This window comes from Pelmatolapia mariae, linkage group LG1 (genome assembly GCF_036321145.2).
Source record: "Pelmatolapia mariae isolate MD_Pm_ZW linkage group LG1, Pm_UMD_F_2, whole genome shotgun sequence".
Lineage (NCBI taxonomy): Eukaryota > Metazoa > Chordata > Actinopteri > Cichliformes > Cichlidae > Pelmatolapia > Pelmatolapia mariae.
Genome location: NC_086227.1, coordinates 17,439,548 through 17,455,469, shown reverse-complemented (window position 1 = coordinate 17,455,469; position 15,922 = coordinate 17,439,548). Strand labels below are relative to the sequence as shown.

The 15,922-nt window shown below is 38.3% G+C and overlaps 1 protein-coding gene across 2 annotated transcripts in view; it reads left to right on the top strand.

Annotated features, from left to right (window-relative positions):
- gpc6a (glypican 6a) overlaps positions 1-15,922 on the top strand; it is a 140,974-nt gene that overhangs the window by 114,820 nt on the left and 10,232 nt on the right. For both annotated transcript variants that reach the window (XM_063474269.1, XM_063474259.1), the window contains one exon: positions 15,590-15,720. In XM_063474269.1, the coding sequence (XP_063330339.1) occupies positions 15,590-15,720 (131 nt within the window). The remainder of the gene's footprint in view (positions 1-15,589; positions 15,721-15,922) is intronic.

Below are 15,922 nucleotides of genomic sequence, written 5' to 3'. Positions count from 1 at the left end.
TGTGGGTGTGTGTTAAATCTCGCTCTAAATTTGTGCCCCACTGCAAACAGGCTGTTTTATGTACTTGTAGTTGTTAAAGTATGACATTACAATAGCTTTTTAGACTAGTATACAGCTCTCTTTTGCTTCCAGTGATCCAGACTTGGTGTGGTTTTAAACAACAGTTGCACAAACTTTCTGAAGGTCTTTCAAAGTTTGGCCTGCTTTTTTATTCATTTTCAGTCCAGTCCTTGTACCTGACCGTTTTTAGAGGAAGTTTTTTATGTTTCTTTGTGAAGCTACTCAATACTCACTTATGAGTCATGAAACATATAAGAGGTATCTATCTCAAGGGATGAACCAGTTTTGCATCTACACATAGCAGAACATTTCCAAAGACTCAGTTTTAAATTGTAACTTTAGGCGCATAGGGTTTTTTTTAATCTTGAAAAAATGCAAAATTTAAATATAGCACAGTATGACAGGCATAAAATAGTCCCTAAGCCTCTAAGTGCTATTAGGTAAACTCGTTGAATATCTTGGCATGGTGTGTAGTGGTTCTCCAGGTCTCTCCAGAGCAGGGACCTCAACATCATTGAAGCAGTGTGGGATCAACTTGCTAGAGAACAGAACAAAAGGCAGCCAACATCCAAAGAAGTCCTTCAAGAAGCCTGGAGAACTATTCCTGAAGGCTGCTTACAGAAATTAAAAGAAAGTTTGTTTAAGTGAGTTCAGGCTGTGTTGAAGAATAAATGCGGTCTTACCAAATAATGACTTTCAGTCTTATTAGAACAGTTTGAAATGCTGCATTTCCATTTATGTTTGCATATGTTTCAGTACCGCTGCACATATTTCTCATTTTTTATACAAAATATAAAGAAATAAGGTGAGACATGATTTTAAGATTCTGGTTCGTGCATGAACCGTTATAAGAATAATTCCAATAGATGATTTAAATGATCAAGGCGCCCTCTCTTGAACCAAGGCGTTTAACAGCTGAGCCGGCTTTCCCCGATGATCAGTCAGCACCAGCATAATCCCCATTATAAATTCATTCCTTTTTATTAATCTCAGTTTCTGCGGGAAGTGCATTGATAAAGGGGCTTTCCCCCCCTACATCAACGTGTTTGCTTTTATTTAAAGTTGCCTGCCTCGAGAGTTTAAAATATGCAAGAGATTTGAACTAATTTATTCCATGAAGTTAGTGTAGTAACTTTATGTTACAGAGAAGCATCTGTTTATAAAGCCCCCTCCCCCAAATGGTAGGTTTACCCTTGGGATGGGACACAAAACCAGCTGTGTATGAAACGTCCATCTGTGCTTACATTAGTCAGGTCACGGTTTGTTTAACATGAATGTGCTGTACTAAAACTGCTCAGTATCTGCGTCATTTGAGGTCTGTTTTTTCTGTTTCACAGTAACATGAATTAAGCTCTTTCCAGTATAAATATCACAAATATACCTAGAGATAGATTACATTAAAGTTTTATATTAAAGTAGTCAATATGAGATTTATGGAGTCAGGTAATATTGAGACGTATTTACTTTATTAAAATAAATTATTACTATTTTAAAGTATTTATGTGATCTGGGTTGTTATAGTGTTATATCATACTATACTGGTCTTTTTTTAAGGAAATACAGGAACACAAATCAGAAAGCTTCTAGCAGTTCACAGGTGCATTGTAAACACGTATCTGGTATTATTGTGGTGGAACAAGCCCGTTTAGTGTGTAATCTCCTGCTGCTGCATCTGCTATGGCTTTAATTGTTTAGATACACCAGGGTTTTTTTCCCTGGACTTTTTCCTGCTATGAAATTTCAATACTTTTATATTTACAGTTGTTTTATAAAACAGCCACCCACAATGTTTCTTTAAAAAAAAAGTGCATCCATGTGGATTATATCAGTTATCTTGTGTATTTTCTCCCACTGAAGCTAAATGTTTGAGAACATTTACATCAACAGTAAGATCTAACAGATGTTACAGTTAATACAAAGTAAGCTGAGTATTTATGTGTAAGAGAATTATCGCACATATAATTACAGAAATGACAAGTGTACACAAACACGCGCACAGGGCTGTTAAAAATGACAATGGCTACTGCATAAAGCTGTTGTCATGGGGATAAGTTGCAAACTGCATGCTAACTATCGCTTGCTGCCTGTTGCAGGAATTAACAGATGTGTGGGAGATTTCATTACGCTTGCAGAGCCTCTGCTAATTGTGTAATTAGCTGTATACATAATCAGGAAGAGGATCAAAATATTACATTAACAAGTTCACCTGTTGTGAAAGTCACAGCACTGGTAACTGGGATGTTTAGCTTATTTAGAAATGACCTGACTTTAACAGCCACGGGAACATTTTAAACATCTAATGACGAGCTATGTCTCAAATCCATATTTATACTAAATTCATCAAAGTCCTTGGGTTTACAGCCGTAAGGTAATACAGCGTTATTTCAACTCTGATGGCACAACACTTTAGGTAGATGCTGCATTAAAAGTTTAGATGACATCTGAAGGAGAATTCTTGTCTTAAATTCCTGAAAAATGCTGCTCTTCTCATCTTGCTAGAATCCTGTTTCCATAAAGAAGCACTACTGATTAGAGGCTTCAGTTCCACACAACCTGACATCTGTTTGTAGTAACTGCTCTTTCTGTTTAAATTGAAAAATGAACAACACAGAGGCTTCTAGGCCTTCTTAGTCCTGCAGCAGCAAGGATGGACTCTCCTCTGCTTTCTGTTCCCCTCTCAAAGTCCGACTTCAAAACATGTTTAAAATTCTCCATGTAATGGCCAGATACTTATAGGACGTTGAGCTCTTAGATATCTCTATGTGGAATTGTTGAATTCTTGCCATAGCTCGAGCCAGTTGGCCTGTCCATACCTTGGCTAGTATCCAAGCATCTTCACTATTCAAGCCATAGGTTCTGATTGTCAGTGACTCCACAGATAGAAATAGTACATCGTGGCAGATAAAACCATATTCCCTGTAATGTATAATGTTCATTTTCTCATACTTTTTGAATATTAGTAGATTCTTAGATTGTTTTGTTTTTGTTTTGGCCATTTACTCAGGACCCTACTGCCAATCAGTTTTTTGACTGGTAATTCAGTAAGGAATGAGCATTTGAAAGAACTGAAGAGGATTTATTGAAGTACAGTGTTTGAGTCATAAACATTTTAGCGATTAGGCTCAGATGAAGTTGACAGGTTCCAACAGTGGTAGGAAGTAGGACAGGACCCCCCAGAATCTAGATGCTGGCGGTGGTGGTTATCAAGCAGATGGGAACTTGGATGAGTGACCAGGATGAGGTGGAGATGGGGAGGAGGCAGGCTGAGAGACTGAGAGGCAGAATGAGAATAAGATTTAAAGCATGCAAAACTAAGGCTCAGTTCTCACAGAAGGCGGGGGAGAAAAAATGATCGGGCCACGGTGATGACGACAGAAGTGAGGCAGAAGTGATTTAAATAATAGACCGGAGGTCCGAACGCCCAGGAATCCAGGCAGAGGAGCGAACACAGGTCTTACTCATTGAACTTCTGCATAAGCTTCATTATCACTATCAGTAACAAAAAAACAATGCAAAGCATTAACTCTGACTGCTACATTCAATTTACCATGCCTAATTCATTTAATTAAATGAATTATTAAATAGCCCTAATAAATATTTGTAGGCGGTGTTTGCATAGAGCCCATAGGCTTGAAACCTGTTGTAAATGATTGTTTTCTAAAGTTAAATATTTATGACAAAATAAGCAATAATGATAATTACATGCAAACCTGTGCGTGTGTTGTGTTGATCAGATTTGATTAAGGGCAGCCCGGCGACGGAAGCCAGAACACCACAACTGCTATCACATTTGCATTCATATTGCCTAATTTGGGTTGGTGCATAGAAGTAAATGATATCGTGTTTTTTTTAAATGAGTGAACCCTTGGACAATTAAGAGAAACTCTCAGGTGAAATAACTGAAACATTCGCATTTTGGGACATGATTGTGTGCCCATACAACTCAAACTGTACTAAACTAAGGAGCTGGTTGAGAAAATGTGCATCCAGGAAATTATCATGTGTGACTTTGTGTGAGCCGGACTGATTACTGTTTCCTTGTTGATATTTAAAGGTGGAGGATTTCTAGATTGTCTCTATATTTAGAAAAACGCTGCAGCCAGATGTCTCACTGCATCTACAATGTGCAAACACATTATCTCAATTTTAGCCTTCTGACACAGGCTCGCTCTGAAAATCTGTATTGATTTTAGTTCTATTGACACTAGTTAAAGCGCGTTCCGGGCTTTTAAATCAGCATGAGCCTAAACAGACCGTGAGATCATCTTGCAAAGCCCAATATGAATGTGTCGTATTGGGCATCTGATAAAGGGATACTGGCGCTGTAAAGTGAAAGCAGAGGTGTGCCTCAGCATCCTCTTTTATTAAAAAATGATCTTTTTAAACAGTCATGTATTCAATTTTCTCTGATTTCACTGTTTTACCATGTAGTGTTCATGCAGGCTCTTTTTTAAAAGATATTCATGTTTTACTTTGTTGGTTTTTGTTATTTATTCCTCATAAAATTGCTAGTTGTGTGAGTCATTTGGAATGAGGGACAAACTGGTGCTGTGTGTTTTGATTGCGATTGATGCTTTCTTCTCAAACAGAGTGACTCATGGTGAATCACAGTGTTTTTTTTTGTGAAATCGATTAAGATTGGCTTTGTTAATGGTGCATGTGTGTGCTTGGGAAGGGAATCACACTTGTTAACAGAGAAGGCAGGGAGAAAGCAGGGGCCGGTCACTCTGTTTAATCTTTGCTTCGGTGAGCTATAAGTCTGCTTCCCGTCTGTATACAGCACTTCATGGTGACAAGCAGGCACATATTAGCAGAAATATGGGCACTTACTTATAGCGCTGATCATATTTCAGGGTTATATGCATGTGATATGCTGAGACAACAAACTCAACACAACAAACAAACACTGTTTAAGAAGGTTGTACTGCTCATATCTACAGTCAGTTCTGTGGCTGAAATTTGGAATTGAAGCTGGTGTATCTGACCTGTGAAAGCCCTAATTAAAATTACTGGACCTGAATTAACATGCATTGCTGGAGTTTGCCCTGCTTGCTGCATGCGCCGAATGCTCATCAGCCACTTGACACCACTTCCAGGATTCAGCAAAACCAGAGGAAGGCACATTGGAATAAAGCTTTGTTTGTATAAAAGATTTAATGGAATAGAGGTCCTGTTTGACATTTGGTGTAACCTTGTGATGTTGATGTGCCATTATTGTTAGTAGTAGATTTGAAAAAAATCACCCTGAGATCCTAATGTTAAAGTATAGTTATATTTAACCCTTTAAGCTCATTTCCAGTTTTTTAAAAATTAAACTGTTTACCTTAAAATTAAAGCATTTTATCCATCCTAATCTTGCATCATCACACCTGGTAGTTTGTTGTTGAGGTTATCAGTCCCCCTCTACAAGCTGCCAGTTAAGGCAGACGTTTGTAGAGGCACTACAAATTTGACCTATGTGAAGAGGATAATTCATCGGTTATCAATGATGACAAACAGTCCTCCCAGTGTACATATGGGGAGTGTAGGACTAGGTCAGACTTTCAAGGTGAATATAGGCACTGGAAACCATTATTAGCATGGTAGCTAATAATAAAATTACAGGGCTTTACCTTGAACTATAAAGAGCCTCGATGTGCCGTTTTTAGTGAATTATTGTGATATAAATACAACTGAACTGAACAGCAACCAACAAAATTACACAACAAAAAGACTTCTGAGCACTGGTTTTAGAGTTATGCACTAAATCGTTGTTAGGTTGACAAAAAATTGTAAAAATGGTTTCTGTTAAAATACACTTTTTATTGTTAATCAGATCTTAAAAGCAGTATTTCTCCATCTGCAATCAGCTTTAAAAATACCATTAAATGGGCACTTAATGACAATGTGACATTTAAGGGTCTTGACTAATTCAGTTCAATTTAGTTTTATATAGCATCAAATCACAACAACAGTTGCATCAAAGCACTTTATACTGTAAGATAAGTTTCCTACAATAATGCAATAATAAAACCCTAGAACAACCAAACCCAAATACTCAATAACAAAAAAAGTTTCTGTGAAGGTTCTCAGTCATCCAGGTCATCGTAGTCTAAGGAGCTTGGAAAGAAAAGCGAAAAGTTGCTTGAAGACGTTTCACCTCTCATCCAAGAAGCTTCTTCAGTTCTAAGGGTCAAATGGTGGAGAGTCCCAGATTTAAACCCAGTGGGAGTTTCCCCCCAAAGAGGGACAAAGGACCCCCTGATGATCCTCTACCTAATCACATGAGCCAAGCTGTGAAAACGGGTGTAGGTCACAATCAGCCAGGGTTTCGGGTGAGCTCATTGTGAAACCCAGCCCCACCCTATCATGTGATTTCCTGAGGTCAGATGGCCCAGGGTGTGAGTGGGCGTTAAGGCGTCTGGGGAGGGATCTCAAAACTGGATTATAGATGGCAGACAGTTGGTGTTGTAAACCACCGCCTCTGTTCAAAGATGGTCGCTCACAGTGGACATAATGTCATAATGTCATGACATAATGTAGAGGAAATGTATCTTTCAGCATTGATGGTGCCTGTCTAAATAACAAGTTAGATGGTTCCTCTCCTCTTTGGTCTGGAGGACATTGGCATCCATGTTTTCCAGAAACAATTTGAAATTTCAGTTCGTTGGACCACAGAACAGTTTTTGCCTCAGTCCAGTCCAGTTTAAATAAGCTTTAGCACGGAGAAGATGATGGAGTTGATGGTGTTTCTTCTTTGCATGATAGAGCTTTAACCTGCATTTGTGGATGGCACAGTACAGCGTTGCAGACAACAATTTCTGGAAGAGTTTATGAGCCCATGCATGAATTTCCATGCCCAGTTTAAAGAAGCTCATTCCTGTTTTTAATGCAGTGTGGCCTGAAGGCTTCAAAATCTCAGTCTTCCAATATTGATTTTGGCCTCGTGTCTTGCACACAGAGATTTCTCTTGACTCCCATAATACTTTGAAGACTTTCCATGCTGTAGATGGTGAAATATTTTTGACAATTTTAAGTTTTTTTTATTGTTCTACAATTTCTAGACAAAATGTTTTGCAGATTGATGAACTCCTGCCCATCTTTACTTCTGAGAAACTCCCTAAGATCCTCTTTTTAAACCCGATCATGTTTCTGACTTGTTGCCTATTAACTGTAGTTAGTTGCAAAATGTTTTTGCAGGTGCTTCTTTTTAGTACCACTTTCTTTTCCAGCATTTTGCTTCCCTACGCCCCAATTTTTTAAAGATGTGTTGTTCATAATTAGCTAACATTTTTCATGAACTGTTAAGATGTCTCATCTTAAACATTTGATATGTTTCCTATGATTATTGTCAGTTCACAAGATTTGCAAATCATTGTGTTCTTCTGTAATTTACATCCTTGCAAATGTGGTTATAGTTTGCTGATTGAGTTGTGTGTTGAGTTAACTGTGGCTAACAACACAACATCACAAATGTGAGTTAGTTTCTCTGATGAAAATAAACCTAAACACGATAACCTTGATGAATTATTAAAGGATTGCTAATTGTGTTAGACTGCAGCTATTATCAGTGTATGCCTAATCACTGCATGTAGAAGCAAACTGCGTCACTCTTGTCAGTGATGTAGTTTTGAACCTACCAGCGATATTATCAGTTATTTAAAGGGTTTCTTTAGAGCAGCACAGCAGTAACCTCTGGGCTCCCAGAGAAATGCTGAAGGTTCAGCAGCATCTAATCTTGCAGCTGCAGCATAGATGTGTGGTGAAAGCAGCAGCTATTCTACCTGGAGTCAAACTCACTGCCCTAGGCACTCATATAAAGACTCATGGTTAGATTTTTGTCTTCACAATTTGCCCTTAGTAGCTGTGTGTTTGTGTGCTTATGTGTGTATGTTTGCAGTTATTTATTCATGAACGAGTGTTTGTTTACTGCTGTATTTGTGCAGTTGAAATGGCTGTACTGAACTGAACTGCTACTGAACTTTAGACATTGTTTATGTAGACCGTACATCGAGTTATACAGATGGAAAACTCTGCATTAAACTTCCATAAGCTTTCACTTCACAATGAATCATAAATGGATTTATTTACTTATATGTGTACATTGGAATGATCCTTCCTTCCTTTCTCCAGTTCACCTGAAATGCTCCTGCTTGCAGATGCTTAGCTGTCAGAATGGACCGTATCAATATCACATTACTGTTGTTAAATTTTAAAGTTTGAGCAAAAATAACCAAGCACATTGTGATCTGGTCCATATTTTTTTGTTAGTGCCAGGACGCTGTGGGCTATTGTGAATCAGAGCCACACCAGCATGTGTTAAACCTAACCAGCTTTGGTGTCTCCATGACAGGATTACCACATCAAATATGAGGGCAGTCTCCTGCAGTGGCATCCTGTTGGTACAGGCCCTTTCATGTCCTGTTAAGACCCGAGGCTTCACTGTATACACTTCTCTCAAATCCCCAGTGTAACAAGGACATTATGAGTGTGTGTGTGTGTGTGTGTGTGTGTGTGTGTGTGTGTGTGTGTGTGTGTGTGTTCGCACATGCACATGAAAACTCATGTGTCCCCTCATGAGTGTGTGAGACAGATAGACAGACAGATTTTGGGTGATCATCCAAATGAAAAGAACTGAGCATGCACAAGCACTTAGCACACTGACAACAAATATGTCACCTGAAAAATAGATTTGGTGTTTTATTTACGTACAGTTTACGTGTGTTTCAGAGTAGTATTTTTCATGATTCTCAGAATCCTGATGCCGAGGACACTGGATGCTTTAATCACTTTGGGTGATTATCTGTTATTCCGGAAGGAAAGAAAAAGGCACGCAGAAGCTAGTAGAGCAACAAAAAAGATGTTACAGTTAGAAGCAGCTCTGGTGTTTGTCAGTTTTCTGGGAAGAAAAAAAATAATCACCAGCGTAAGGTCCCTTAAAAGTAGACATGGGCATTGTTCATGCAACCAGCCCATTTGCTGACTCTGACCAGCCATGTTTGGTCGATGGGAATTTAGAAGTCAAACATAAATAAGTACATATCGCATTGATGACTTGCCATCAGAAAATGGCTTACTGCATTTTTCCCCTGTTTTTTTTTTTTTTTTTTTCTTATGAACTCACAATTCAACTTCCATGGTTTCTAGACTTCATTCAGTCAATGACAAGCTGCCTGTTTAGTTTCGAGTGTTAAAAACAAGTCTTTTAATTAAAATTGTCTAATTACTTTTAAACCTCACAAAGTGGCAGATTGCATATAAAGTACAATGTCTGTAATACCAAAATAGTTTAAAAATGTTTTCATTTTAATTGAATCTTTATCATTTATTTAAAATCCACTGTCGTGTGGTACAGAGGCAAATTATTTAAAAATCCTAACTGCACATACTTAATGAAAATTCTTGATATTAAGAAGAGATGAGCACACACGTTGCAGCAGGTAGGGTCATGCCCGTACTGAAGGTTATCCTTCCACAGAGGCTTTTCTTTATTCCCCTTCCTGCATCCCCTTTAGATAAGGGAACACAGTGATGCTCAGCACTATCTCCTATACTAAACAACAAGCACAGAGCCTGTCCTTGAGACCTCCACAGAGGTAAAATAGAAGATGGTCCAACATTATGTTCTACCCTGACACATTCAGACCTCCCCAAAATAGTGAGACCTCACCAGACAGATGTGTTCAGTCAAACAAAAAATCTAGAACAAGTAAGTGATGGATAAAGTGCTGGGTTCCATACCAAGAAACACTATGCAGTGCTTACATGCATGGATAAATGTCTTTAAGTGATCCAGAAGAGTAGAAAAGTTATACGTAGTACAGGAAATGAATTTACCATACCTTTATGTTGCATTTCACAGCATGCACACCCTATGAAGCAGTATACATGATTCAAGTTCAAGCAGTCTCAGTGTATTTACTGTCAGATCATATATGTTTATGAAAATAAACATATATCAGCACCAGAACACAGCGTAAAGTCTTTCTTTAAGAACAGGATGAAAATCTCCCCAAACAGGACAAAAAAACCCACTGAGAAATGGAGGGACTGCAGTGTTAACTGTATGTGGGAAACCTGAACTTATAGACAACTGTTAGAACTAGTAAAAATGCAAAATACTGATTAGAATTCTGGAGTTTGATTATAGCGGACAATGCTAATGCTAATTCAGTGGGTAGAGCATCTTTGACATCAGGTATTTGTGTGAAGATCTGTCTCGGTGAAGGTTCGTTTCAGCAACAGCAGCTGTGAGATGCAGATGTGTTACACTGTTAAATATCTGTCATAACAACAACTAGTAAGTTATCATATTTTAGACCCCCCTCAAGAACATCAGAGTTACACTGTATGAGGTATTTAGTCTGTGCAGCTGTGGCTTTGCTGAATGTTACTGTGGCCTGGAGCCAAAGCCAAGATAAAGAAACGTTGCTGCTCACTGGGTTATTACCTCAGGCTCGGTAGATATGACCTGATAGCTGCTCTAGTCTCTCAGCTCTCTCTCTCTTTCTCATCCAGTCTCACACAAAAAAGCCGGCAGTGCCACATCTTGCAAAAACAACATTTTCTAGCTCTAACTCACAAAGTGTGTCTGTGATAGACAGCTGAAACATATAAGGCAATATTTTTTGTATACATATGAACCAAACAGCTGCTGCACAACCTTAAATTATTGCAATTATTTTTCTTATTCACAGAACTTAAACTGTGGATCCCAAATTCATTTGTCTGCACTGACGTAAGTGCAAATATAAGCACACTATTATGTGAGCCTGGCATAACTAGTGTACTATATACAACAGCTACCTAGTGTTGCCTAGCGTTAAGAGCGTCAGAGCATTTAATTCCCTAAATACAATATAATTTTTTTATTAAGCCTGCAGGCTACATTGCCTCTTTTTCTTATGCGATTTCAGTCTGGTCACAGAGAAGCAATGTAACTGACTATAACCAAGCTAAAGTCTGCTAGCAGTATTTTTCATTTAGCTGAAAAATTTAAAAGGTTTCATGTAAGAATTAAATTGGATTCACAAATAAATAGTTTATACATTAAAAAGTGTTTTTGAATGTATCAAAGTTCATCCTTCAAACTGGGAAATAGCAGCTTGAGGAAACACTCACAACTCTAACATTGTTTCTAGCTGTTTTTAGACCCTTCATTCATGTCATGTGATCTCCACTCCAGACTGATTTTGCAAAATTGTCATGAAGATAAAAGTCTTTTAAAGGAAATACTGAGTCACCACTCCTTTCTTTATATTGTGCTTGGAAAATGAGAAATAGATGAAGTGATTTCTTGACGCATGTGTAAACATATATGGGGAAAAAGCAAAATGCAAACAAACAGAGTTTGCACAATTCTACGAGCCTCAAAGTCAATATTTTGTATGACGACTTTATTCTTCAACACAGCCTGAACTCTCTCAGGCAGTTAATTTAGGCATTGTAGTTTCTTCAAACAGTCCTCTGGAATAGTTCTCCAGGCTTCTTGTAGGACATCCAAAGCTCTTCTTCGGATGTTGGCTGCCTTTTGTCCTGTTTTTTGTCAAGATGACCACACTCATCATTAATCCCATGATTTCAATAATGGAAAGTTCTCTGTGGAGGCCAAACCATTACTGATACTGTTTCATTGTGCATTTTTATATGTTTATTTTGGCAGTGTGCTATGCTAAAAAGTGAAACTGTTGCTAATCAGACGCTTTCCAGTTAATATTGGATGGATCTAAAATCTAATGTTACCTTTCTGCATTCGTGACAAGATCCCCAACACCACTGACTAAAGTTCACCCCCGAACCATGACAGAGCCTCCACCGTGTTCAACAGATGACTTTAGAAACTTGCTGTTGTACTTCTCTCCTGACCTCCAGGTGACAATTTGAGCCCAAAAATTCAAATTTGGATCATCACTCCATGAGACCTGCTGCCACTGATACCAAGTTCTTGTATAATTTAGTGTATCTCAACCTTTTCTTCCTGTGTACTTCCTCTGAGACCATCTCTGAGGCGTCACTGAAGAGTAGATAGATCGGTTGAGAGGCCAGATGCATCTCTCTGGTCCTGTGTTAGGTTGTTGCAGGATTTTGTTCTCTTTCTTAAGAACATCGATCTCAGATGCTGTTCATCTGCTGTAGATTGTTTTTTAGGCCTGCCACTTCTTCTTTTGTCCTCCACTTGTGCAGTTTTCTCAATTTGTTATGGACACACTGCAGACCACGCCAAGATATGCCAAGTTTTCAGCTAAGAACTCTTTGGGCATCAGCTTGTTGGTACAAAAATACTATTTTATGCCTGACAAACAGTGTTTTCTTTGGAATTTTTTTCAACTAAAGAAATGGGAACACATGATATACTCTGCTGCCTAAAGATACAAAAAAATGGTTCTTTGCTAAGTTGTCCCTTATGTGTCAACACATACATTTCATCCCTAGAGTTAGGTACCTTTATGCCTGAATGATTCATGGGTCATTGTTAAATGGCTTAACAAATCAAACCTTGTAATAATTTTATGGAAAGGTATGAAAATGAGTAAAAAATAAGGCAATGTCCAAGTAAGAAAGCCCAGCGAACTACTGCTTACAATCACACCAAGTCTGGCTCAAAACATACAGACAGGAGGACTGTCTAATACAGTACACTGGCAGTGTTTAGGATTTCATCCACCCAGTATTCATTTGCAATTTGTCATCATTTCTTTAGTTGGCCTAAAGGTAAAGAAGGCCCACTCACTTGCTTCTTCTGGAGCTTTCACCTTTATCGCATGCTGTATGTTGTATCATTACTGAGCTATGTGTTAGTAGATTCACTTGTCACATGACCAGACTCCATCTGTTCATGAAGCTTTTCAACAAGCAGAGAGAGAGAGTTGTTGGCATGTGTCAGTCACAGTTCACTAGTTGATTCATGGAGTTGAATTATAGAGGAGTACAAAATAAGTAATTCTCCTTATTGGTTTGTTTCTACCATATTACTGTGCCTGGACTGTAATATGTCTATCAACCACTGTTTCAGCTGTCTGATGTAAAAGTTCCAGTGAAGGCAGTCACTCCTCCTGACTGAGCAGTCATCATTAATATCACAGGGTTTACCTCTAAAGTTGAAATATATGCGTTTGTATACTTTGGCAACTCCGTTTGGATATAACTAAGATTAAGAAGAGACGTTTTGGGTATTGCATTCGATAACATGATGTTTTTTTAGAAATATATGGCTGTAAATTGTATGAGACAGATATTTTGCAGTCTATGCTTTGAAGAGCCTCGAGGTATTCAGCAGCTGAAATTGGTTCAAGTCCAAAACAATTTTCAAAAAAAATTGCAACACTGTGAAAAGCAATAGAATTTCAAAGTGACGGTTGTGACCCATCAACACTGTTTTTTTTTTCTTGCCAAAATATATATTAGCACACACACACTCGCAGAGAATGAATGAACAAACATGTCTAATACAGGCCTCAGTTTATTGTTTTCAATGTAGGCTGTAGTAGATAGACAATGTGTTTAAACTAATCGTGCACAAGTGCCCATGTCTTCACTTTAATATTATACTTTGTTAAAGTTTTCTTTCTCTCGTACATTTGCCATTTTTTAGCCATATTTCCCAGCACTAATGCTCAGGCCGCCTGCTGTGAGCAGCTCTCTGGAGATCATCACACAGTATCTCCGTACTGAGTTGAGGTCTGAGCTCCTAAAAATGATTTTTCTTTGTTTAAAGAGACTCTCTTGAAGCTTTACTTTGATGTTTAGTGTAATTATCTCACTGTTCTGCTGAACTTTATAACCACTCTGATATTCTTCTTTAAATACAGCGATGGTCTTGAGAACAAAGTTTTCTCTCAATATTGGAAAACTGACACAACTCCAAGACCACAAAGATGGAATCAGATCAAGATGCTTCATCTCACAGTGTAACGAACAGCAGTAAGAGTGGAATCAGTGTTTTTATCTAATTCTAAAACAGACAATTAAGCAAATTTGCCGCTACTCACAAAGGTTTAAATTTCATACTGCAAACTGTGCACCGTCTTGCTTTTTTGTTAGAGCTAATTGTTATGTGCTCAAGGATCTGTGTGCTTCATCAACAAGCTAAACACGAAGACTTTTATGGACTTCTATATGAGTATAAATAATAAAGCAATATGTTACTCCTTCTGTTAGGATTTTAAATAACTTGATTCCGTCTTCATGATTGTTACCAATTCTATGAAAATGACAAAAGCAACACAGTAGATTTCTGTCCATGATGAGTCCTTGTGGAGTTTTTTCCCCCGTTTCTCTGATCACGCGCTCAAACTTCTTGCTGAGCCCAGATGGAATCGGTTGGGGGTGAACACTCATGCCAGATATCAAATTTGAAATCTCAAGTCTGCCTTGTATGAATCACAGATGAACACAATATGGATGGAAGTGGATTCGAAACTAAATAGAATGAAAAAGAACTCCGGGTTGGTTGGAGTACTGGTCTCCTAATGGAATAAATTAAAAACAGGCTTGTGCAACATGACTGTTTAAAGTCACGACGTGCCTCACTCATGTGCAGAGAAGGAAATATTGAAGTGTTTTCTAAGTGTGTGTGTTTTTTTTCCATTTCTAGAAAAATATCAGTCATATTTTTATCACAGTTTTATTATGAAAATTTATTTGGATCTTTGTTTTCTTCAAATTACTTTTTTTAATCTGAAAACTCTGTCGAGACCTTTTAAACTTATGGTTCTGTACAGAAGTGATATTCATTCTGTGAACTAACCTAATTCAAGGTGTCATTCACACTAGTAAGCTGGTGATTGATTCACACTATTGTGCAAAAGTCTTTCCTTTATATTTTGCTCATTTCTCTCATTTTTGCTTCACAGGAGCCAAACTTTGCTGTAGTTTTTAAGGATATCTTGAGCAACAGAGATTTTTCATTTTTTTAATTTACAAAAATGCCAACAATAGTACAGTTTGACAGATATAAGGTAATATTTTGGTGGTTCCCAAAGATCAATTTGCTGAAAACTTGGCACATGTCAGCGTAATGTGCAGTGTGTTTTTTAAAATTGGACAAGAAAGAAGGGAGAAGCCTGAAAACTATATACAGCAGATGAACAGTATCTGAAAGTCATGCCCTTAAGAAATAGGGGGAAAAAATCAACAAAGATACAGGACCCGAGAGATGCATCTGACCCTTCAGCTGATCCATCTACTGTTCTCTGAAGCCTCATCAGAAATGGTCTCAGTGGAAGGGTGGCTGTCAAGAAGCCCTTTATAAGGAAGGGAAAAGGGGAGAAAAGGCTGAGGTGTGCTGAATTGCACAATACCGACTGAAAATCAGTGTCAAAGGGTCTTGTGTAGTGATGAATCCAAATTTGAACATTTTGCTTTAAATCATTGTCAATATGTATGGAGGAGGTCAGGTGAGAGCTCCAACAGTGAGTGTCTACAGCCATCTTTACAACACAGTGAAGCTTCTGTCATGGAGTGAGGGAGCAGGCCTTAATATTACTGAAGCGGTGTGGAACAAATATTAGAAATGTAATATAATTCTGCTCACTGTTTTGGCCCATGGCAGGTGATTGACATCAAGGAGAAACTCAAGGAGTCCAAAAGGTTCTGGTCCAACTTGCCAGATGACATCTGTGCCAAGGGCAAACTCACAGAGCCCGATGAGGAGCAGTGCTGGAACAGCCACACTAAGGGCAGGTGAGGACTTCTGGTACTCTTTATAAGCACAGCAAAGTCACGCGATCTCTCCTGTTATCACATATTGCCTGCCAGGGATTAAAATAACCACACTCTGTTCAGAGATTATCGCTCTCTCGCTCTCTCTCTCTCTCTCTCTGTAAGTACTATGGGTTAGTACTCTTATGGAAAACTTGTACAGTATATAATCCCTGAAGGCTGT